Below are 25,943 nucleotides of genomic sequence, written 5' to 3' on the forward strand. Positions count from 1 at the left end.
GAAGGACAGAGGGAGTAATGGGCTGTAGCATAGGCCTTATGACCAATCCTGTGTTCCTCATCAGGGAGAGGACAAAAAGATGGGTCTGAGTCCTGATGCAGTCCTATCAAAAAAACCCTCACAGGTCACTTCAGACACCAACAATCTTCAAATACAGGTTGCATATTCTTTAATGTAAGCCGAGGGGAGCCAGGTGTCAGCCCCAGGTCAGTCCTATCCTCCACCATCAGAGCTGCCAACAGCAGGGCCTCTTTCTTTTGGTTACCATGACCAGCAGCATCCTCTCACACACATGGAGTAGAGCCATTTAATCAGATTGATGATTCATTTTAAATTAACTTCAGGAAAAATTGAGAGGATATGTATGGCCTGATAAACTGCCAGAGAAAGACGAGGAAGACAAGTGTGAGGTCGATCGATCGGCTGACTATATTGACAAGATACTGATTGGTTACATGTTGAAGAAAACATACAATACAAAATACAGAAAAAGTTGGTTCCATCCCTCCCACTCCCCCCCCTTACCCACCCACCCCCGAATACTCATCATCGTGATTTGGTCAGAACAGGGCTCAGAGCCAGAGGTCAGGGTGACTAAGGGTGGAGGAGGCCTGGGCCATGGGTGTGGCTGTCACAAATGATGCTTAAGTAATGCTGCGGTTTCTCTCCCAGCTGGGAGTCAGATGGGGAGGGGGCTGCAGCCTGATTGACAGCCAGCTGAGGAAAGAGCTGCCTGTCCCTTCCCCAGCCCAGGGCCTGCCCACTGCCCCAGCCCAAGACGGCTCCCAACAAGGTCGATGTGTGTGTTCTTGCTGAGTCTGCTCTCCAGCAAGAAGGAAGGAAAGGGTAGCTGCTCCAAGCCCTGTCCCAGGATGAAGAGCACAGGAGCATGGCTACTACCAGCAAAGGGCAAGTGGGGGAGCAGTAGAAAGGGAACAGGGAAGAGCAGAAGATCATATATATTAAAAAAGTGACTTAAGACTTAAAATTGAATTAGTATTTGTACAGAAAGGTGCAGGTGGAATAACTCCCTCCGGCCTAGGATCAAAGTTATGCGGAGAATTCATGATGGACCCTTCCCCTGCCCCCAGTGGTGGCCCGAGTTGTTAAGTGCGATTGGTTAGAGTAGATTCCAGTCAGGTCATTCTGCTGGAGGAGTGGGGGCAGTGGCAGGTAAGGGGCTCAGTTGCTGCAGCACTGGCTCCGGCTGGCTGGGTTGCTCTCCTGCAGATCCACACCTCTGTTTCGGCCTGGAGCACCAGCTGCATTCTGGGGCTCATTCTTGGGAAGCTTCTTAGCTGTTTAGGAGAGAAGGGGAAATGTATCTTGCAGTCACCTAACACTCCCACCTAATCAGTGACAACCAGAATAATGGAAGGCCTGTGTGCCAGGTATACTGTGTGTCTCTAGAAACTGAAACAGAGAACTTCCTCAAAACCACAGTGACTATCTGCATTGCCAGGATTTGAACTCATAGACAGAAGGATTCCTGAGGCAAAAGAGCTAAAGTCCTGCGGGGGAAGAGACAGCAATGGAAGGCTCTGATGTGGGCAGGGAGAATAAAAAAAGACTGGTCCAGGCATCAGAAAGTTCTGCATCTGGCAGTCAGCTAGACAATTTTATCAGTTTAAATGGTGAAAATCCTGCTAGGGAAGACATCCCACAAACCCACTAGACACCAGCACACAGGGTTCTGCTGTGCTCAGGGGAAGGGCAGGGAGAGGCAACTTACCTATCGCCATGAAAATTTCATTCACGTTCATTGCAGTCTTTGCGGACGTCTCCATGAACAGCAAACTGTTGTCATCTGCGTAGGCTTGTGCTTCCTAATTCAGATGTGAGGAAGAGGGTGGGAGGGGAGTGTTGGCAAATGGCAGGGGCTAAGACCCAGGATAAAATCTTCCCTAGTCTCTGCCCTTATAAAACAAGAGACTGGGCAGATGCAGGGCTTTCAGGCTTAGTGCTCCCTGTTTTGGGTTTTGCTCGAAGACCAGCATCATGTACCCTCCACTCACATGCTATCCCTCTCAGTTCACAAATATTGGCAGATTCTTATTCTATGTCCTCTCTGCCTACCTGCTCTTCAAAATCACTAGGTGAAAAATCCTTCTAGAGAGATACCCTGCACCCCTGGACAAAAGCATAAGAACACGTGGATGCCACCTGCAGCACTGTTTCTAGTCCTCAGCTATCGCAAACAATCCAGGAGGCCATCAAGTTAGGCACTGGCAAAAGATGAACTGCATGCAGAGCGGGGTATGGTGGCTCATGATCATAATCCCAGGAGAAGGAAGCAAGAGGTTCAGGAGTTCAAGGCCAGCAGCCTGGGCTACATACTCCATGAGATACTTCCTGTTCCCCATACCTATAAACATATGACACTAACATACAGTACATGTGATACACAGCATATTCCCATCTACTATAAAAAGAAAAAGAAATGTACATTTTTGGAAAGACAAAAACCTGGGAATTCCGGATAAGGATAAGAAAGGCTGAGTTTCTAGGATTAGAGAGACAAAACTCATTATCTATACCATGTTGGTATAGATGCATACATTGCCTAAAAAAGTACTGATTCTGTCCGTACTGCTCATCAACCTACTCCCCCAACACAGAGATAATTCCTTTATGGCCTGTGCTTGAGTCCTGAGAGGGCAGCAGATGAGAACTGCCACTGCCTGCCACCTCACAGGGCCCAGGCAGCCTGGGGAAGCCTCCCTCATGGAACCAGCTCACCCTTCCCCAAGTTCTGAGATCTTACCTGAAACTCCACGGCTCTCTTGCTGGCCAGGTCTGCTTTGTTACCCGCTAGTGCAATGACGATGTTGGGGCTGGCCTGCCTCTGTAACTCCTTCACCCAGTTCTTAGCCCGTGCAAATGTATCCTGAGGAGACAGGATGAGAATGTCAAAGGGACAGAGGAAATATTCTACTCAGGGTGACTCAGTTGCAAATGCAAACTGCATAACCATAGGTATTTGAAACATCACCCCTAAAGATTATCATGAAAAGATTATCATGAGAGCGCCCAGACAACAAGGAATCTGCCCATATACCGCCCTGGAACAGAAGGCTGAGTGGTCTGAGATGAAGTTTTTTGTTTGTTTAAGATTAATTTATTTCATCTATGTGAGTACACTGTCACTGTCTTCAGACACACCAGAAGTGGGCATCAGATGTCATTACAGATGGTTGTGAGCCACCATGTGGTTGCTGGGAATTGAACTCAGGACCTCTGGAAGAGCAGTCAGTGCTCTTAACCACTGAGCCATCTCTCCAGCCTGAAAAATGAAGTTTTTATAACCCAGTTCTTGGGTATGGGCAAATAGAAATGAAGGGCAAAGAGAAAGGAAGGAAAGTCTTTACTGTGTTGGTGATGTCATAGACCACAATGGCTGCTTGGGCCCCCCGATAGTACATCGGGGCCAGGCTGTGATATCGCTCTTGCCCAGCTGTGTCCCAGATCTCAAACTTGACCGTTGTGTCGTCTAAGCAGACAGTCTGTGTGAGGAAAGCCGCTGCAAGAGAAAAGGTGCTGTCATTAGGCAAGGAGGAGCTGGAAACCACCCTGACTTGGGTGTCTCTGTTGTTGATTCTGGCATGTAGAAGCCTGTCCACACAGGGCAGGTGGGGCTTATGCTCCTCTATGTTGTCTGGGAAGTGTCTGCACTTGAGTCATTTCAGAGCCACCCTGCAAAGCACAGCAGGGGCTGGATAAGGGAGGCATGGGGGAACCCTGATGCCAACCTCGAAAAGGTAAGCTTCCATTCCCCCTAGCCTTCCTTCCGCTGCCCTTCACAGACCCATTTCAGCTCAGGGGTGAAAGCGACCTTCAGTTTTGGGAAGGTATTCTCTCTGGGAAATATACACTGTCACACTGCCAGGCTGTGGCTGGGTGGCTGGCTTCCCAACTACCCCTGCCACCTCCAGGCACTCCAGCAAGCCACTATCCCCACTGTGACTCAGAACTGTTCTTGTATGGCCAACCTGTGGTTTGAATACAGATGCTACCTGAGACAGAAACACAGCTGCCTAGAAACCTCCTACCAACCAAGAGAGCAAAGAAGGAAGACTCAAGTCCATGGGTAGCCCTGGCCTCTTGAGGTTCACAAGGACTATAGATGTGAGAGGTTGAGGCAAACATGCTTTGAAGGAAAATCCTAGAGCTGGGACAGACAGGTAGACAGGTAGGACTCCCCATATCCTGGACTCAGCAGAAGATTATGACAGTTCTGTGGGAAGCGGTTTTCCTTGTTGCTGTTCCCCACATCCCCAGCCCCCTGAAGAGCCTGGGCTGCCAACTCACTTCCCTCTCTCTAACTCCTAACAGAGCTGAGGAGGCAGTGAGAAGACTGCTGACATGGCCCATTCTGTTTCCAGCTGCCTTGAAATCTACTAACCAGGAGAGCAGAAGGAAGACTCAAGTCAAGGCTGGCTCAAATTTGAGAGGCTCAAATTGACTAAGGATGTGAGAGACTGAGTCTAGACCCTTATTCACATCCTAAATGCTGCCCAATGGGGAATCAGAGATACCTTCTGAGCTCCAGAAAGAACAAAGGACAGCAACAGAGGACAGAGGACAGGACACACATACTGCCCTGCAGGGAAGAAAAAAAAAAGGCCTCACATCCACACAAATAATAGAGGCCAGACTAGAGCAGAAAGCCAGTTTCAATCCCTAGGTAATTCTTAGCATCCTTGCTTCTGACTGCTGGGTTCAACTCCAGAGCCCAATGACAAAAAGGTGTTCCAAGGTCAGACCCAGTTTCTGTATGCACAGCTTTCCTTCTCCTCCAGACACCTCTGGCCTCCCGACTCCCTTTGCTCACTCACCTCCAATTGTGCTCTCCTGGTACTCATGGAACTGCCCCTTGACAAAGCGGAGGACCAGGCTGGATTTGCCCACTGCAGACTCGCCCAAGAGGACCAGCTTAAACTGACAGATCTTGTTGCCTGCAGCTGGTCCATTGGGTCGTGCTGCACCTCCTCGACCCGCCATGGTGCGATGCTCTGTAGTAGTACCAGTGAGCGTGGGGGTGGGGTCGGTGCTTTGCAAAGAGGCACTTAATGGGAAGGGAGGCCTCCAACTGCAGGGGAGAAATCAGAAGTAGGGAGTTAGAATGAGACTGTCAAAGGTGCCCTCCCTGATGACCTGGGTAACTGCTCTTGCCCCTAGACTTCCAGCCCTTTCCACAGGATTGAACAGGAAGTCTTTACTACATTGAACTATACTCTCTCCCGCAGAGTGGTACCAAGCAAAATGGCTTCCCAACGTTAGGCTCATGGTTCCTGAGCAAAAACTCAGACTTCCCTCTCTCAAAAACATAAATTCACTTAAAAAAATACAGGAGAGGAATGGATACCAGCATGAGTCAACAGGTTCATTGAGCTCTACCTCTGCACTCCCCCAAAAGAGGGCCCTGGAAGACAACTAGGATTTAGGTCATCAAACAATAAGATTGTAGTCTAATACTAGGCTCACAGCCTACTCTGCAGGAGCAGTGTGGGGAGGTGGGTGAAGGCACAGCAGGCCCTGGCAGCCAGCTCCTCAGATACGGTGCTTATGGTACTCGGAGAGCAAGACCTGGCAAGCTAGAGTTGTCATCAGAATGGCCAGGCTTGTGCCACACAGCACAATGACTGACTTTCTTGCCTTTCTGAGGCTGTACACCAGAATCTAAGCATGCTCCCTTGCACTTCCTCAGCGTCTTTCCCGTCTTCAGTTTTGGAAGGGCCTAAAGTCTCACACACATTAAAAAACAAACCACACAGAAAACCAAACATGCTCTGTGGCCGGAGCTCTGCCCCAAGTCTCTGCTGCCAGCTCTCCCTTTTAAATAGAGACCTAGCTTCCACTGCCTACTGGCAGAGGCAGAGGTGACACAAAGGAAGCTTAGGGGGAGGACGGGTGGAGGCAAACATGACACTGAGACCTACTTTCCTAGCAGCTGGTGGTCCAGTCCTGAGTTTACCACTCAGCCTCAGAAACTCAAACTTTCTGGAAGCTTCCAAACTGCACAGAAGGATGAGAAGCCTCTAGAAAACATATGTCGAAAGATATCAGAACACACATAGGGAGAGCTGAACTTCCCCTGAACGGGAGTGTATCCCCTATAGTCCAGGGACAGGGAAATGATGAACAGAGGCCTGTGGGAAGCTCTGTGTCCCTGTAAGAAGCTGACAGCAAAGGGCCTGCTTTGTTCAGCCTCAAATCCTTTGCACATCCAGAATCTCCCAACAATTCATTTTAAAAGTGAGCTTCAGGAAGAATGACTCACTAATCAGGAGCAACTGTTTCCTTTCTGGGCAGCACTAAAGGAAAAAAAAGCTTTGAAATGGGGGCCACCTCTTCCCCAAAGTACAAGGAAGGAAGTTGGGGGGGGGGGGGCGGCGGCAATCTTCAATATGATTACTAACCAGAAATGTCATTTAGACATGCCATAGGTAAGATGCTTTCTCAGTCACCCTGGACAGGAAAGACAAGGCCTGTACAGTTTCATTGGGAGAGCTTGCTCTCAATGCCCATGCGTGTTCTAGGAACTCAGAGTGCTTACCTCAGCAATCATTCTGACAGACGGAGCTAGCACTCAAGGAGAACTGCACTATTATCTCTTTTGAGCTTTAACATAACCTTCTATTTTTATAGACATAACTCGACAATATTAAGTGCCCGGGTCAAGGCCATTCAGTATACAAGTGACAGAGTCAGGACACTACTGGCTACTCGGGTTAGTACACACAGGCTCATTTGTTATCAGGCTGTTCTCCCTGCTGGGGCGAACAATGAGGACCACGCCCACCCTTGGTGTTTGGTTTTGAGTGGCTGCAGCAGTTCCGCTGGCTCAGCAAGGTCTGGACCCAGGAAAAGTGACCCTGATACACAATGGAATTTACAAGTTGGTGATTACCCTGAGTGCACATGACACTCGGCAGAGACTCAGCTCAAGCACAAGTATGAAAGGAGTGCGGCAAGGGAGGGGACAAGCAAAACCCTGGCTGCAAGAAACCACAGCAGTTGTGGAGAAGAGACAACTACTGGCATGGGCAGTCATCCACAAGGTCACCAGAGAGAGGCAGTCTAATGTCAGTCGTACCAAACCCACAACTCTGTAAACCTGCCCAGACAGAATGTGATTTGCTCCTTCTCATTCTTCTTCTCCATTTTTCCCCCCTTAAGCCAAAAAGGGAGAAAATGAGTTCTCACCAACAATTCTCAACCTTATCTGTATGTGGATGCCATCTGTGGGGCTGGCCAGGCTCATCCAGGCTCAGAACAGCGCCAACTATCCACAAGCACCACCGAAATACAAATGGGACTTGAGTAGTTAGCATAAAGCAAACGAAGCACAGGTTGGAGTGACACGAGTGTGACTGTCTCACCCTGTTCCTGGCTTACCACACACAAGCCACTTGAGCTAAGTCAAACCAGGACAATTAGTGACGTGGTGCATCACGGTTCATGCCAGAGTCTGCTCAGAGTGCAGCACCTTCTCCATAGACTGGTAAGCAGGCCCTGGCTTTGCTAGTACACTGACAAGTTCTACCCAGCTGGCTTAAACTGACTGCTGACAGGTCCTTCCTTCTCCCTGGCCCTGCCTCCAGAAACCCCTAAGCAGGTGTTCACAGCCCTTTTTATAGTGGCTACCTCGAGGCTTTTCTGGCCCCAAGAAGGGATCACATGAGCAGAAATGTCTGACCTTTTCAGTCAATAAAGCACTAAGCAAGACAATTTTTGTCATGAAGTAATGAAGTGATAAGCGCATGTCTGAAACAGGTGAGGGTCACACCCAGGTTCCCAGGAAGGCTTATACCTTCTACTCCCAAGACTAGAAAACCAGAAGATATACTCCTGGTGGGTAGTAAAAGTGAATTAATTCATGTACTGAGCTGTCCTGCCTCCTGGTATAAGTGTGTGTGGCATATGTGTGGATATGTGTGTGTAGCATGTGTATGTGACATGTATATGCATGCGTGGTATATATGTATGCATGCTATATGTGTATGTGTGTGTAACAGGCTGTTTTCTTTCCAGCTCCAAGTTCCCTGGGATAACAACTCAGACGCAAAATATATTTACGAATACCTAGGCCATATAGCTAATAATTTAAAATAACCCATCGATACTAATCTACATTCTGCCACATGCCTGGTTACCTCTACTCAAGTACCAAATATCTGTCCTCCTAATATCTTCCCTGGAGACTCTTCTCATGCCAGGCTCTATCCCAGAATTCCTTCTGCCTACTGGATGCCCCACCTTCTATTCTATTCTTTCCTGTAGGCTACAGGTGTTTTTCTTTTTTCTTTTTTTTTTTTCTTTTTTCTTTTTTTCCGGAGCTGGGGACCGAACCCAGGGCCTTGCGCTTCCTAGGCAAGGGCTACAGGTTTTTTAATTGACAGGTGATACACCCATATAATATACAAGATATTCTCTCTACATGTGCATGTGGTGTATGTGCATGTGGTATGTGTGTGTGTGTGGTATATGTATGTACAGTGTATACATATATATGTTATGCATGTGTGTGGCATATGTATATGTATGGGTGTATGTAATGTATGTGGTGTATGAGTGTATGTATAGGCATAATGTTTTTGTGGACTGTGTAAAGGTTATCCTTGTGTTGTTCAAACGCTGATTTCTTGCCCTCATAACTTGTTTCAATCCACACATAGCAGTATAAAGCTTAGGTCCAGAATCTCCTGTCTCAAATTTGTGTAAACAATCCTTACAATTTACTCTCTGCCTTGTCAATAAATGCTGATCATGCAACAGTTGGGTAAAGAGAGACTAGGGTAGAAACACCAGCCAAGGGAAGAGAGAGGGAAGCAAGAGTTTTGGAGTTTGAGAGAAAAGGAAGGGGTCCGATTGGATGCCATGGGAAGAGACATGTAAAGCAGAGAGTGCTAAGACGGCATTAAACTGCAGGTTTAACTGGGGTCAGGGATGGTAGGTAGCCAGACTGCAGAGAGTTATTACAAATCAATAGTGACCAGCTGTGGGGTTGGGGATTTGGCTCAGTGGTAGAGCGCTTGCCTAGCAAGCGCAAGGGCCTGGGTTCGGTCCCCAGCTCTGAAAAAAAGAAAAGAAAAAAAAAAAAAAAAACTGACCAGCTGTTAAGATAAAGCTTGAAGGAAATCTTGGTTTCTCTATATGGTTTTTGAAGACTAGCAAAGGTAAAGAAATACAGCTGCCAGATTAATTCACTGTTTACACCTGTATGTGTGTGTAGTATATGTTTATGCATGTGTGGTGTACATGTATATGTGCAAGGAATATTTTCCCCTGAACTAGTAGCAAAGATATTCCATATTTTAAATCAAATAGCAGAATAATTTTAAGTTGTTTGGAGTCAAAAATCAAATCCTTAAGAGCCTGTCACCATCAAAGCTGCCTGTAAGAGACAGGATGAGTTAACAATCTTTTCCCCTGAATGTTTGGCAATGGTGGAACTTCAGGTCCATGACAAAGGATTCCCTCAGGACCCACTTCCCAACCCTCCAATACGAGGCCCACTATTGGCTGCCGGCTCTCTTCACAGATCTCTACTCCCAGGAGATATCAGCCGAGGAGGCCAAAGAAGCCTTTCCTTGACTGAGTGTGGAGGGATATACAGCAGCAGGCCCGAAGACATCCTGCCTGTGAATAAATCTGGACAATTCTGTTTATTAAAAAAAAAGGAGGGGGTTGGGGATTTAGCTCAGTGGTAGAGCGCAAGAGCAAGGCCCTGGGTTTGGTCCCCAGCTCCGAGAAAAAAAAAAAAAAAAAAAAGAATCCTGGTTCATTCACAGACCACCAGGAGTGAACACCAGACCCAACTTCATGCTTTTCATGGGAAGGGGAGCATGTGGAAGGACTTAGGGTCACCCTCTTTAGTATGTCTTTTCCCACACGAAAGGGCAGAAGCCCAGGGCCCTGGACACTACAGCTCTGTGCACAGGATGAAAATGGATGAGAAACAGGACCATCAGGACGTTGCTCTTCATTGTGCTGTGTTGCCTGTATATTACTCTGGGTGCCACAAGCCTGCAGCCACTTTTCTCATCCGCTCTACATTAGACCATCTACATCAGAACCTCCTCAGTGGGGCAAAGAGGAACACGCCTTCCATCCCAGCACTAGGAGGCAGAGGCAGGGGATCTCTGTAAGGCCAGGACTACATAGTGAGACCCTGTCTCAAATAAACAAACAGAAGTAGCCGACTAAACACCTGAGCTTCAGCTGAGAAGGGAAGGCAGACAAATCCATACTGTGTACAAACAACCAACCATCGAGCGAGGTAGGGTCTCACTTTCCTAAGCTGAAGCCTTCAATACGCCAAGTGCTACGGCAACATCAATCATCCCTCCTCGGTGTCTGTGAGAAATGTTCACGCTTTTTTCCTCTACTCTATACCCTGACTTCACACTGCTGTCCTTCCTGGTAAAAGGTCTAGCAATTCCAGCTGGTGGGTGTCTCTGATGCTTCCTGTTTGTTTTAGAGACTTCCTCTAGTTGCAAGTGAGCACAGTTTGAATAGGGAGCAGATGAGAGAAACCAGACTGTAGGCCAAAGGCTGGGTGGAGATGCAGTCACTTAAGATTAGCTGATGGGGAGGGGTAGGGACAGGACTAAGAATTAAGTGGCTCTGCCCAGAGCTCTGGGGAGGTGGTCTAACCAGAGACTTGAGCTTGAGAAAGCACAGCACCTCCTGAAACTTACTAGTTTAAGAGAATGGTGCACTGGCCTGAGCAGAAGTCATTAGGTTTAAAGGCTAAGGGGGCTGGTATCAAAAGGAAACCAAAAGGAGCCAAGGATTGATACAGGGCTTCACTGACCCAGTCTCAAGACAGACCTTCCCTCTCAAGAGGGAAACTACTGCTAAGACACACTGGAGCCCAGGACAGTATGGCAGGACTGCTAAGCTGCAGAACTGGAGGCAGCAGCAGCAGCCTGGAATCTCCTATCCCCTCCCTGATCTTAGCAAGATCAGCTTAGAGCTCAGAGAGGGGTACTGGGTCCAGCTTTGGTCAGCTGGTTAGTTCTGTGACCTGGGCCAAATTATACAGTGGTCATTCTCAGCTTCAGTTCCTTATCTACAAAATGTATTATTTAATGTTAACTGCACTGGGTTACTGTAAAAGTTGAATAAACACGGGGTAGCCAACATAGAAGTAAGAGGAAGGAAAAGTTCCAAGTGGCATGCCTATTAAACTACAGGCTAGTTATTCAATTGATTCTGACTCCTTGTTGTCAGAGCTTAAAGGGCCATACAGACCTAATCCTAACTATGTCAACTACAGAGGTAAGGTGTGATGACTTGCCCGGGGACCCACAGCAAGGTGATGGCAGAGCCCAAGCCCATGTAACTTAGGACAGGTTCCCCTATCAGAGATGAAAGAAAAACCAAGATAATCAACATATTCACATCTACTAAGGATGACAAGTTAAAGAGCTGGTTTTCTTTTTCCTTCCTTCATTTCTTTTCATTTCGTTTTTTTTTCCAAGACAAGTTTCTCTGTGTAGCTCTGGCTATCTGGCTCACTCTGTAGACCAGGCTGGTCTTGAACTCAGAGATCCATTTGCCTCTGCCTCCTGAGTGCTGGGATTAAAGGAGTGTGCCAAGACTGCCCAGAAGGAGTTGGTTTTCAATGTAGTTAATCATGGATGTGTGTACGTACCACCACATGTACATAGAGGTCAGAGAACAACTTTCGGGAGTAGCTTTGTTCCTTCCATTATGTGGGCTCTGGGGACTGAACTCAGGCCAAACTTGGTAACAATGTATTGAGCCATCTTGACAGCCCCTAAGTATGCTTCAATAAAACGATGGGTTTTTAAAAACAAACAAACAAACAAAACAATGGGTTTTAGCAGAGAAACGCTTTTTTATATTAGTTAAAATTTTAGCTAGTCATAAACTTAAGGAAGCACATGAACTTCTTTGTATCTGAAAGTTACAAGTTAATAAAATACTTATGGTATGGAATTTGTATAAAACAATGACAAACTAAAGATCAGAAATGGGTGTGGTGACAGACACCGCTAATCCTTGCACTTAGAAGGTAGAGGTAGGTGGATTTCTATGAATTTGAGGCCAGCCTCATCTACACAGCGAGTTCCAGGACTACCTATTGAAATAAAAAATAAAACAAAATATATATAGAACCAATTACATCTCATATATAAGCCATTTTTTTTTCTTTTCTTTTTTTTCTTTTTTTCAGAGCTGGGGACCGAACCCAGGGCCTTGCGCTTGCTAGGCAAGCGCTCTACCACTGAGCTAAATCCCCAACCCCATATAAGCCATTTTTACCTTTCTCTAGTAAGACTCAGAATAATATGACAAAAAAAAGATATTGCCTAAATTGGAAAACAATCAAAAAACAAAGATACTCAAATGTTGATAAGGGACAAGCTGTGCTTTTGTATAAAACATGATCTGTTCAGTGTATGCTGAACCTGTGTTTACTGCTTAGATCTAACTATGGGTTAAAACACTGTGAAACTGTTTACATGTTCCTAAAAGCAAGACGCCAATGTGTTTTTAATGATCAGAAAGAGGTTACAGTGGTGTGATACTCTACAATCCCACCAACTAGGGTTATGTGAAGAAGGGGGAAAAGTTTGGGGGTCAGGAAAGAACTGGACAGGGTGGTAGGACTTTGGTTCCACAGTACTCAGGGCCATGTCTCACCAGCAGGGCAAAACCTGGAGCCAGGTACTCTAAAGTCCAGGCTAAGCTGTGGGAACGACTTTAATGGAAAGCCACTAAGCTGATTTAGGAGAGGAGATGCAGAAGTAAAGGGGTTTCCTTCATACAACCTTAGCAGATGACCTGAAACCATGTGAGTGGCCTAGAGGTCAGAGTCAGCTGGGTTCCCTGCCTCTGTGGCAAACAGAACCCCCTACTTTACTCAGACCACTCAAATCCCTTGCCTGAGATTAGTCTTAATGCACTCCCCATTCTAGAATAGACCACAGTGAAGCCTCATGGAATCCCTAGGAGCACCAACTCTGCCAACTCCTGAAAAGGGGTTTAAATTCTGGAAACATCACTGGGTAGCCAAGCTGAATGTTTTGCAACGAAAGAGTATGGTGAACTCCTGAATCCTTTTCCCTAATGTTCTGGGTAGTACTGAGGACACACATGATGACAAGTCAGACTGTAGCCATCTTTTAGGAGAAAGACCCCAGCTTCTAGAGTCCTGTCCTAGAAACAGTAAGAAATCCTCTGAGAACTGGCAAGATGGCTTAGTGGGTAAAGGTTCTTGCCACCAAGACTGACATTCAGAAATCAATCCCCAGGACTCTGTGATTTAAAAATCACAAGAAGAACCTCTTCCCTGACTGTTAAGCTGCTTTCTCAGCTCTCCACCACAAATGGGTCTCTGGAGGCCTTAGGGGGAAGCACAGTCAGCGCTAACTTTCAGGCAAAGATGGGAAACCTCCAGTGACATTTCCTCTCTTCAGCCAACCCACATGCCTCAGCCCTCATCTGCTGCTGTTCCAGTAGGGAGCACGGATTTTCTGGATGGCAGGTAAGACGGGTGAGATTCCCATTAGCCTGCAAGCCTCTTACTACTATGTTTCAAATGCTAACTTGGTTTTGGGATTTGGAATTTTTGACTGGTTTTGAATGTGTTCTTTTTTTTTTTTTTTTTTTTTTTCCCGGAGCTGGGGACCGAACCCAGGGCCTTGAGCTTCCTAGGCAAGCACTCTACCACTGAGCTAAATCCCCAACTCCATGTGTTCAGTTTTACTGACGGAGAGCTTGGAATCCTCCTAACTCAACAAGAACTGGGGCCACAGGTGTGCACCGCCACGCTGGTTTCCTGTGTTTGTTCTGTTTGTGCAGTTATAAACTTACTAGGATGTTACTAACTGGAATCTCATCAATGCCGGGCTTGTCTCCCTCGCAGGCTCTCGGAGCTCTACAGAAGCCGGGAGTGTGAGCCAAGACAGCTGCCCCTTCTGCTGCCCCAGACCCAGCAGGACTCCAAGAACCTCTGCTCAAGTCAGGACCAGCAGCGGCACCTGTTCTCTCAGGCGCTCACTCCAACTGACACGTCTCACAAACCCTTCCTGTCTCCACAAACAACCAACAGAAGAAAACCCGCTTAAATCACTGCCTTCTTTGTTTCACCCCTTAGCTCCCCGGCAGCAAGAAGAGGTGGCATCTAAGGGGAGAGCAGGGGTGTCAGACAGCAATAAGCCAAATTCCTCCTGCTCAAACAGCACATGCACACTGTGGTCAGAAGCTGCCCAGCTAACAAGAACAAGGCGAAAAGCTCTCACAGTGAGAGCCAGGGGACAGTGACTCTCGGGGTCAGAGAACAGTATTTCAGACAAACTTTCTTTCTTAAAATATATGATGGTGTCAGCTGAACACAGAGTCCAATCAGACAATAAACGGGTACAAACACGTTTCAATAAATTAGCCATACTTCTGCTTCCAGAGTGCCACATTCGACAAAGACTACTACAGGTGACACGAGGAGGTTTGAGACCTTGGGAGCTTGAGAGTTGAGACTAAGAAGACAAGTGGACCCAGGGCACTGTCACCCAGGGATCCTATTACAGAACTCTCAAAGGCTGGACTGTAGTTTTCCTGTTTTGTTTTGTTTTGTTTTGTTTTTTTTTCCCCCGGAGCTGAGGACCAAACCCAAGGCCTTGTGCTTGCTAGGCAAGCGCTCTACCACTGAGCTAAATCCCCAACCCCAGTTTTCCTGTGTTTTAAGCTTGAGCCTGGTATAAGGTAAGGAGTCATAAACATGGTGACCAGGCGATACAGGCTGGGCTGCCTAAGAGTGGCAAATAGACAGGGATATCGAGAGCTCACGTGACCCCACCACAAGAGCACTCCAGGCCCGGGAGGAGAAGCCTAACAGATCTCCTGATAGAACTCCCAGGCCCTGGAGTGACCTGCAGTTGAATCACTCCTTCCCCTTCCTGCGAGGCTTTGCAATGGAAGCAAGGGAATGAGGTCTTCAAGATCCCTTTTGGATATTTGTTTCTTATTTAACTCAATGAAGCAGAGACAGGTGCACAGTGGAGTTAAGTCAGACTCACAGCAAGTCCTACAGCCATGACTTTTGTTAGTTCTTGCTGTGACCCTGAACGTACCAAGCCTTTGAGAGAGTGGCACCCTCATCCAGGGCTGCTAGAAGGAAGAAGAAGAAGAAGAGGAGGAGGAGGGAGAGGAGGAGGAGGAGGAAGAGGAGGAGGAAGAGGAGGAAGAAGAGGAAGAGGAGAAGGAAGAGGAGGAGGAAGAGGAGGAGGAAGAGGAGGAGGAGGAGGAGGAGGAAGAGGAAGAGGAGAAGGAAGAGGAGGAGGAGGAAGAGGAGGAGGAAGAGGAGGAGGAGGAAGAGGAAGAGGAGAAGGAAGAGGAGGAGGAGGAAGAGGAAGAAGAGGAGGAGGAGGAGGAGGAGGAGGAGGAGGAGGAGAAGAAGAAGAAGAAGAAGAAGAAGAAGAAGAAGAAGAAGAAGAAGAAGAAGAAGAAGAAGAAGAAGAAGAAGAAGAAGCAGCCGCCCCTAGAAACACTTTGCAACCCAAGTGGGCCAGGCAAGCCCTGTCCTAGAACCCGGGGAAACAAGTGGAGCCAATCCCCAACCCCCACCCCTGTGTTCAGACATCCTTCACCTCAGCTTCCAAGACCTCATCCTCCAATGCCCCTTATTTGAAAAAGGAAGCCTTTCGCTAATTTTCTAAAACCGAGGGCTACTTTCCTAGAAGACTCATGATGTTCCGTCAATAGCCCCAACTTTGAATTCTCTGGAGATAGTCTTAATGCCTCTGACTGAACAAATTATCACCATCCACTAAATCCTCCCTACCAAAACCTATCACAACACCTTCAAAACAACAAAAAAGGGGTGACTCTTTTTTGAGAAGCCCACACCCGTGCTCTGGGGTGTGTTTTAATCCTCCTCCTTAAGTCTATATTAGAATACTTTAACAAATCCTGACTGTGCTTCAATAAGTTTGAAAGAAAATTATAGATAAGAAAAGTCCTGTAACATGAGGCATCTTGAAGACCTCATTCCCTTGCTTCCATTTCAAAGCCTCTCAGGAAGGGGAAGGAGTGATTCAGCAGCGGGTGGGGGGTAGGGTGGAGGGTGGGAGAACAGGACATCTGATGACAAAACCAGAGTTGAGTTCCTTTTAAAAACCAGGCTGCCGGGGTTGAGGATTTAGCTCAGTGGTAGAGCGCTTGCCTAGCAAGCTCAAGGCCCTGGGTTCGGTCCCCAGCTCCGGAAAAAAAAAAAAACAAAAAAACAAAAAAACAGGCTGCCATGTTAGAGGTTTGCAAATTGGAATCATTCATGGCCACAGAGTCTGAGCAGCTCAGAGAGCAGTGCAATGGCTAGGAGAACATCCAGGGTGAGGGAGGCCTTGCATAGCTTCCTCAAGCCTGGGATGCTTCTGACAGAGTCTCCTGAGAGGGACACACACAGACCTATGAATAGAGGCACAGGGCTGGCTCAGAGCTTATGTTACCTATTTTTAAAGGGTGACTGCCCAACAAAGGATTGAAGCTAGTCAATGATTCAGGATCACAGCTCCGAGTGATAGTCTGCTTTGAGTCTGCCTAGAGCCACACAAGGCTTCCCAAAGGAGAGGTCTGTTTATGAATGGCAGTAAAAGACTCGTGACCAGACCACCTGGGATTTCACATGGACTCTCAGCCCAAAGTCCAGAAAGGTTTGACTGGAGAACTCAATACCCAAACCAGACAATGATAACAGCCAGCACCTCTACACACTCTGAGCGCAAACTGCAGAGTGGATACCCTTTTAGCTCAGGGGCAGCATCAGGCAGATGGGGACGATGAACTGGCGAACAGAGGACAGCAATCTGCTGCAAGGACCAGTGCTAGGACTGGAGGGGTTCTCATTATGTGCTAACTCTGCTACCTTACCCAGCAATGGGGAGCACCAACCACCACCAAAAGGGACAACTTAAATTCATGCCGACAGCTCCAGATCAGGGCACTAGAGAGAAAATGTTTGCTAAACAGGCCTTGGCAGGGCAGTTGGCTCCATGGCCTGGGCAGGAAATACACAAAGAGCATCTTATGCCAAAAGTAAGGAAACGCTCAAAAACAAACTCAGAAAACCTCACAATGACGGGTGGGTCAAAGGGAGCTGAAGGAGCACCCAATGGTCAAAGGTGAGGAAGAACCACAGATTACACACTAAATTGTAAAATTAGGTACCTGTGAGTCAGTATCAACAGGTGAACTATTGAATAAATAAATGAGAGAGAATAAGCGGATCTCTTGCATCAAGGGCGTTAATAATTCATGTAGCCACTCTACCCTCCAAGAGGGGGTCCTGACCAGTCACTCTTCAGTTTACATTCTTCCAAAGACAACAAATGCGGTCAGGCTGCCAATGACAGTGGTGGATCATACTGATTGTGTAGGCTTACACACAACGGGATGCAAATGGTACTTTTCTAAATCTCCCCACTAACCCTTACTACTCTGAACCCCAGTCTACTCAATGAGAAAAATGTCTGGCATCACACAAAGTATCTGGCTGGTGACCTCAAGACCATCAAGGTAACTGAAAATAAGTGCAGTCTGTGAAGCTACCCACACAAGAGTAGTCGTCTGAGGAGATGTGACAGCAGCAGAGACAGGACAACCTGGTGCCATCCACAGAAATGTGGGCAGAGCACAGAGACTCATGCATCAACACTAACATAACATGCTACCAACAGGGGAACAGGGTCGGGGGCTTGTGAGGAAAGTCTGTACTACCCTCAGAACTTCTCTGTGACTATTCTGAAAAGTTCACTAAAGGGAAAAAAAAAGGAGGGGTGGGGCAGGGGCTCATGCTGAGACACGATGGGATTTTGAGGATGAGTTAACTAACCTGAGAAGGAGTAGGGAGAAGAGCATATAAGAGCACACCAACACGGCAGCTAAGACCAGAGCAGGGAATTCAAAGGCTACAGCAGCGGGTGTTTGTGTGTTTGTGTGTGTGTGTGTGTGTGTGTGTGTGTGCGTGCGCGCGCCGTCACCACTGCTTTTTGTTTTCTTTTGAAGAGAAGAAATAGAACTGGAGCCTTGAAAATGCAAGGCGAGCACTTGTGTGCTGAACTCTACTCCAGAACGCCTGGAGCTGAGGACTAACGTCACCCTGTGCACACACAGAACCAGCACCCACTGACCAGAGTCACACTTACTTCACTAAGTGCTGCCTGGGTGGGTACTGTCTCCTCACACACACCTGCAGAAAGTACAGAATATTCTGTCCTACCATCAGAGTTACTCACTCTGCAGGAGCAGATGGGTGGGGGCACTCTGTAGCCAGCCAGAGACATGTCCACCTTCTCCTAGGAAATGGAGATTTGGAGAGCTCTGCCCTCTGGAAATCTGTTTGTACCCTCCCTGACCCGCACTATCCGTCTGGTATCAACTACTCTACTTACCTGTATGCTCTGGTATCCATGTGTGAGCAGCTGAAGAGGGGACTCAGGCTACAGTGAGCTGGGCTTAGGTCCAGATCCCAGCTTTAACCAGGGAGATTGTTAAGGAGGCTGGGAGGCAGGTACTTTAGGGCAGGGTTCAATGTCTCTGCTTTTCCCTTAGCAGTTGCAATGAGGGGCCTACGACATGACTGTACTGTGGCCTGAGATGCTCTTCTATCTGCGATAGAACGAGCAGGGAGCCAGTATTGAGAAGCAAGCTCACATAGAGAGAAAAGAGAGGAGCCAGTATCTCCTCAGCTAGTGAGAAGTTTTATCAAGAAAGTGACTTGCAAGACAAGTCTGGAAAGAAGATGGAGGAAGCCACTTCCAGGCAGGGGAGGTAGACTCAGATATTCTAGACAAAAGGAACAGTACACACTTCATCTAGAGAGGAGGGGCTATGCTGCATAATGGAATGAGCACAGGTCCCCCGTCCTGTCACTCACTGCAGGATTCCTCACTGTGACATGGGCCTTCCTCCAATGGTGGAGGGATGAAATGAGTAAGCTCAGAGCTCAGTAGAGTGCCTGCTACAGGCCAGCAAAGCTCAGGAAGCTGAGCTTTAGACAGATGTGGTGGTGCCTGCCTTTAATCCTAGAGCTAGGGAGGCAGAGACAGGTAAATCTCTGAGTTCGAGGTCAGCCTGGTTTACAGAGTGAGTTCCAGGGTAAGCAGGGCTACACAAGATAACCCTGTCTTGAAAATGAAAAAACAAAACAGAAAAGTCAGTTGAACTTTAACTGGTATCACTACCCCGGTGTATAGATGTGGTAGTTTGAAACCCAATCCTTTATATGTCATGCTCTCAATACAGGGAATGCCTTAAAAGATTATTCCAAGGTTCTTTGTTTTCTTTGAGATAGCCTCAGCCTATGTTTTATATCTGGAGACAGGGTCTCACTGAGTTATTCTGGCTAGTCTTAAACATGCTATGCAGTACAGGCAGGCCTTGACCTCAGGATTCTCTTGCCTTAGCCTCCCAAATTGCTAGGATTCCACGAGGCTCTGCCAAGATCTTGAAAGCATTATTACCTAACTTTTGGAACACCTTAGTCTATAAAATCTGCCTGAATCAAACATGGCCATGCAGATCAGTAACCCTGTGCTCATCTCCCAGGAAAATTCAATTAAAAAAAAAAAGGGGGTTGGGGATTTAGCTCAGTGGTAGAGCGCTTACCTAGGAAGCGCAAGGCCCTGGGTTCGGTCCCCAGCTCCGAAAAAAAAGAACCAAAAAAAAAAAAAAAAAAAAAAAAGAGCACTGACTGCTCTTCCAGAGGTCCTGAGTTCAATTCCCAGCAACCACATGGTGGCTCACAACCATCTGTAATGGAAACCAAAAAAAACCAAAAAAAAAAAAAAAAAAAAAAAAAGTACACTAGTGGGAATGGTAGTGCATACCTTAAGTACCAACCTTGGAAGCAGAGGCAGGTGGATCTCTATGAGTTCAAGGCCAGTCTGGTCTACAGAGTGAGTTCCAGGACAGCCAGAGCTAAGTAGAAAAAGACCTCAAAAATAAATAGCACAACTCCCAATGGGACAATCATGGCGACTGCCTAGCAGTTTCTTATAGTCTGTATGTCTGTTTGCCCTCCCACACACCCCTCTTTGTCACAGTCTCACTATGGCCCAGGCTAGCCTTGAACTCACTGAGGTCCTCCTGCCTCTGCCTCTGCCTCTGCTTCCCAAGTGCTAGGATAAAGCCATGAGCCGCCATGCCTAGCACTCCCTCTGTAAAAAATTACTACAACTTGTATCAACTCAGCTCAGAAACTATGAAATGAGGAATCATGGGATGTCATCTAAACACTGGCCAGTATAGCAGATTTTGACACTAAAACTGATTAGAATTGTAGAGATGAATTATAATAAACTTTCAAAACCCCACCTGCCCACCAGAGGCCACTGGTGAGGATCTGTCCTAGCCATGGCACTGGACTGGCTCCTTTACCTTTTGTTTCTAACTCTGCAAGAGATCTAGTACTGCCGTTGTATGGGAAACACAGGTGCAATGAGACCAAGTCACCCAAATGGTAAGCAAGGAACTGAGGACGGGAGTTCAAGTCTCTGCATCTGAGCCTCTAAGGCCCTCTACCTGTCTGTACTGCCTTTCTGATTGCTGAGCAATGGTTACAAAAAAAGCCAGGGTCTCCTGTAATCCAGGCTGGCCTCCAACTTTCTATATAGCCAAGGGTGACTCTGAACTCTGATCCTCGGGCCTCTAACTCCAAGGTGCTGGGACCACAGCTGTGCCTACACACCTGGTTTATGCGGTGCAGAGAGATGAGATTCATGCATGTTAAGCACTCACCAACTGAGCTCATCCTCAACCCACTAAAAAGGTTCTTTCTGAGCTGGTGAGATGACTCAGCAAGAGAAAGTGCTTGCCACCAAGTCTGAAGACCTGAGTTCTATCCCAGGCCCCACCTGGTAGAAGTAGAGAGCTGACTCTCACAAGTCGTCTTCTCTCCTCTACATGTGCACAGTGGCATGTGCGTGTGCACACACACAGACAGAAAGTAAGTGAATACATGTAGGTTCTGTTTAAGGAATGCTTGCTTAGTGAAGCTCTGTTTGAATTTGTTGAGTTTGAAGCTGGGCATGGTGATGGACATCTTTAACCCTATTGCCTGACAGGCAAAGACAAAGGACATACCTCTATGGGTTCCAGAGTAGCCTGGTCCACAAAGGCAGTTCCAGGACAGCCAGGGCTATACAGCAAGACCCTGTCTCAAAATCAGCAGGGAGTGTCAGAGGGAAATCAGAAGGTGGAGCCTTTCAGTCCTGCCCAGGGGGACCACTCCGCTTGTCACTTTTACTTTCGTTTTCTAGCCGTCATGAGTTAGGTTTTGGAGAAATTATGACACACAGACGTTAGCAAATTCTTAGGCCCTGAAGAGTACAGGCTTGGGATTCTTAACTGTCATGGAGGCCACGGCAGAGGAAGAGGGTGGAATGTTGGGAAAGAGAGGGAGGCAAAAGCAAAGGCGAGAGATGGAAGGCTAAGAGTCTGTAGTCATGTCCTGGTTCACTCTTCCTGCAGGCTCCTTCACTTAACAAGCACAGCAGATAGGAGGGGAGCCTGCTTTTAGAAAAGATAAGGTTACATTTGCACCCAAGCTCCAAACACTGGGTCTGACCACTTCTAACTGTGTGGTCTTAGGGGAGAATCATCTCTAAGGTAGGGGTAAGAATACCACCATCTCCAGGATTCCTGTGAGGAATATGCAGGGGAAGAACCCTGGGGCTTTATATCTCATAAACACTAGCTCTTACACTCCTCCTGGAGTGGACAGGCAGAAAGGCCAACAAGGTGTGAAAAGCAAGAGGGGAGGTGAACAGCAACCTTAGAGGAACAGCAACCTCTCAGCAGTGACCCCTCTATCCCCAGCAGAGCGGCAACAGCTTTCTGCTGGGCCTCTACAATTTCTGAAAGCCAAAAGTGGCTGTAGGACCATGCAGAACTCTAGTGCCTTCTGTGTCACTGAGAGTTTCCGCAGAGGGGTGTTTTAAAGTCAGAGCTGGGAAGAGGATGCTCAGACAACTGGCAGAAACGCACATTAGAAGGTCCATCTGCCTCAGCCAAGACCCCAGGAATCACAATCCACTCCTTGGAAGGTAAGTCTAGCAGAAACCACTTCCTATAAGCAGGCACGGAGTCTCTGAGCCCACAGTGGGAGGTGGGGGGAGGGGATAGGTGTCTCACCTACCTGTTGAGACAGGTAGGAAGGGGTTTCTTGTTATCCAAAAAGAAGTGAAATAAATGCATCACAAAATTAGCCTAAAATGTTATAACTGTCTAGAAGTAGGTCAGAAAGATCTCAGAGCAAAAAATGTTTAGGTTCAGTGTGGTAAGAAGCATCTTAAGTTGACCGGAGACGCCCAAGGACTGAATGGCCTTCTTACTCTTCTCCTGCTGCAAGACAGCAGGGGTCAGCTGTGGCCTCAGAATCAGGCTACTCCTCAGGAAGGCAGTCTCTGACCTGTACTTTGGCCACATAACGAGAACCTTCCAGCTTGGTCAGAGATAGCAGCCATTTCACACACTTAAGTCCCAAGGAAAACACAAGGACCCTGTGACAATACAGTAGGGGAACCAGCACTTTCTGCACATATAAGCAGTTCCTTTACCGACGAAAACTAAACCTGCCACTGTGATGTGGCCTAGCTGCCCTGTAGTAAAGTCCAAGCCAAGAGGGGAGGGGAGAGACTCCAGTGAGGAGTGGACCTGTTGCTCAAGTGTATGGTGTTGTGTGATTCACGGTGCTTAAGAGATGGTCCCTCAGTTTCACGCTACTCATATTTGGTCTATTCTCCTCCCTATAGATAAGCAGACAGCAGTCCCTCTAAGGAAACCACTCACATGCTCTGGAAGGACAGGGCTGAGCCTGAAGCAGGGGGAAGGAGGAGGGGAGACAGAAGATAATGAATGAGCAGATCCTCCCTGATCTGTGTGTCGCTGGGATTGAGCAAAGCTCAGCTAAATTCTTTAGAAGCAGGAAGACGGACACACACAGAGAGAACTTAACACTGGGCCGGGAGCATAAAGTGCAGCACAAGGAGAAGGCTGCCGATTCCTTCTAAGTGGCCCAGAATTCAAACTCTGCTGAGGTCCTAGTAGGCTCGAGAGGAAGTAAGGAACTGTAAAGGCGCAAACACACTTCTGTGCGTGTAGAACATTCTCATTTAGACACCCCCATCCCCACACACCCCAAAGGAAATAGAGATAAAAAAAATTCCTTCAGGACTGCAGGGGACAACTGGTTTTTTTGGTTGGGATTTTTGGTGGTGGTGGTGGGGACACAGGTAAGGAAACCAGGAGAGACAGCACTCTCCGCCACCCCTAAAAGAGAAGGGAGACAGGTTCCTTCACACCTGGTAAAGACTCTTTGATTCTGAAAGCTGAGGGGGTGGGGAGCGGAACTTAGAGTCCCTCTCTCCCACAAGTGGACTGGACAGGCCAGAGGAGAGCCTCAAAAGACTCCCAAGGGCTCCCGAAGTACAGGTTAGCGAAGGAAAGAGGAGCTCCCCCTTTGGCCCGACGCCCTGGTGAACCCCTAAGAGGGGGCTACGGGTCGGGGGTGGGGTCAGTGTCCCCCTAAGCTAAGGTTGGGCAGGAGGAAAGGGTATCCCAGGGAGGCTTCCACACAGGTAAGACACTGGTCCTGGGACAGGCACACTCACCGCGGCTCCGGGGCAGCAGCGTTACTTGGGCCGGGGCTCCCACAGACTCCGCTCCTCTCCCCCCGCCCCGGCGGTGTCCCAGGCTCCGGCCTCCACTTCCGCCTTTCAGCCGCTCCGGATCCGGATCTTCAGCTCTGCCCCGCCTCTCTATAGTCTCAGGTAACTGACAGAAAGGACAGACCAATGGGAGACACTCCGATCCTACCCACAATCAACGCGGGAAAGGAGGAAGAGTGCGCGCGAGGAATGGCGGGACTTGTAGTTCTCAGCACAGGGAGGAGCCGGGGGCTGCCTGGCACTTGGGTTTAGGGTGGAACCGGCTACTGGTGGGGCGGAGCCGGTCTAGGCCTGCTTATCGCGTCACTGCCAGTCCCAGGTGCCCCGAGGGAAGGCATGTGGCTGAGCTTTCCAAGAGGGTAGACCGAGGACTGTTCATGCAGAATTGAGAAAGGAAAAATATGATGCTCATGTAGCCGCGTAGACCAGTCGTGTGCCCTCGGCAACTTAGAGAAGCCAAGGCCCATCCAGGAGGCTGATTATTGAGGACATTCTATTATAGGAAAGGCCAGGTGTGATGGCTTGCTCCGAAGGCAGAGGCTGGCAGATCTCTGTGAGTAATCGCAAGGGTTATGTAGTAAGACCCTGGCTTTAAAAAAAAAAAAAAAAAAAAGTGATGAAAACTCTGTAGAATGGGGCCTCTGGGGGCTAGCAAAATGGCTCAACGGGTAAAGGTGCTTGCAGCCAAGCCTGATTGAGTTCCATCCCCAGGACTCACATGGCGTAAGACAGACTCCCACAAGTTGTCTTTTGACATTCACCTGTGTGCCGTGGCATTTAAGAACTCATCCTAGGGCTGGAGAGATGGCTCAGCAGTTAAGAGCACTGATTGCTCTTCCAGAGGTCCTGAGTTCAAATCCCAGCAACCACATGCAACCATCTGTAATGAGACCTGCTCTCCTCTGCTGTGTCTGAAGACAGCTACAGTGTACTTATATATAATAAATAAATCTTAAAAAAAAAAAAACCTCATCCACCCTCCCCCAAATATGTGAAGAAATGCAATTTTTAAATTACATCCAGGAGTTCTCTGGATGATACTAGATGGGATGAAAAGCAGACCTGCTGCTGCCACAGGCAGGCGCTCTCTCTCTCTCTCTCTCTCTCTCTCTCTCTCTCTCTCTCTCTCTCTCTCTCTCCCTTTCTTCCACATAAGCTCTCACTATGTAGTTCTGATTGGCCTGGAACTCGCTTTGTAGATGGGTTGTATTTTAATACCCAGAGATCCCCCTGCCTCTACTTCTGGAGTGCTGGAATTAAACGTGTGTGTAACCACCACGATGGATTAAGCTTTCTTTCTTTCTTAGGTTCTGCTCCCAAACATACCAGGGCCACCTCCACCCCCAATCAGAATTAGCTCTACTTCAAGGACTGCCTGTGTTCTCTCTACCCATCACTATAGATGAAAACCACAACCCCCTTCTACCACAGGTCAGTTCTATTTCTGGTTTTTCTAATTCCTTCTCTATGAATTAGGACCACTTCTGCTTAACACCAGCCTCCAACACTGGCCTCTTTCTGCATCTCTCGCCCAAGGATACTGCTCAAAACCTATATAAAATCAAAGCCCACCCCAGAGACCATGTAGTACCTAGGACATGGGGCAGTATCAGTCGTACTCTGAAAGCTTGAGCTGAAGAATGGACCTGTCTGGGACAACGTGCCACAAAGCTGTGCCCACTTCAAATTTCAGCTCATCACCAAGGTGCCAGTCTCCTACAACATATGTACCACACGACATGCACAGACCTTCCCAGAAATGTTAAGGTGAGCGAAGACAGAGCTTGGGAGAGTGGATTCTTAGCAGGTTCTTAACTGGAGATACGTTCTTCTCTTCCCCGACCTGCCCACGATTACAGACTATACCACCTAGCTTAACATCAAACACCTATCCTGGAAAGAAGAGTGCCTTAGTTAGGAGGGCAAGGAATTTCCTGGGATTTCTTCCTAAGGCTGAAGATGAGCCTGATCAGACACCTCTCCCACATACTGTGTATTTGTGGTTGTAACTAGGTGGTGGGGAGGAAGGAATGTAATAAGCCCTTAGCGACTCATTAAGGTTTCTCCCTTATCCGAGGAGTCTCTGGTGGCGTGAATATGATGCCAAGTGGATTGGCTGGCGCCTTTGCCCTTCCTAGAGACAGCAACAGGGCCCTGGGGTACGGTGGGGTGTGTCTGCTTGCGTTAGCTCTTTCAAAGCCCTGGGGCTCTCAGACTAACCCCCAGAAACAGCCAGAGTCAACG

General features: G+C 47.9%; 1 protein-coding gene across 2 annotated transcripts; it reads right to left on the reverse strand.

The window, feature by feature from the left end:
• Positions 1-152: 152 nt before the first annotated feature.
• Positions 153-23,749, reverse strand: Rab5c (RAB5C, member RAS oncogene family). 2 transcript variants are annotated; one of them, NM_001105840.2, is given in 6 exon segments: positions 153-1,298; positions 1,733-1,826; positions 2,765-2,887; positions 3,369-3,520; positions 4,836-5,089; positions 23,643-23,749. In NM_001105840.2, coding segments are annotated over 5 exon segments (651 nt in total). In that variant the 5' UTR covers positions 5,002-5,089; positions 23,643-23,749; the 3' UTR covers positions 153-1,182.
• Positions 23,750-25,943: the final 2,194 nt, after the last annotated feature.

The sequence above is a fragment of the Rattus norvegicus genome, chromosome 10, assembly GCF_021556685.1.
Source record: "Rattus norvegicus strain SHRSP/BbbUtx chromosome 10, alternate assembly SHRSP_T2T, whole genome shotgun sequence".
Taxonomy (NCBI): domain Eukaryota; kingdom Metazoa; phylum Chordata; class Mammalia; order Rodentia; family Muridae; genus Rattus; species Rattus norvegicus.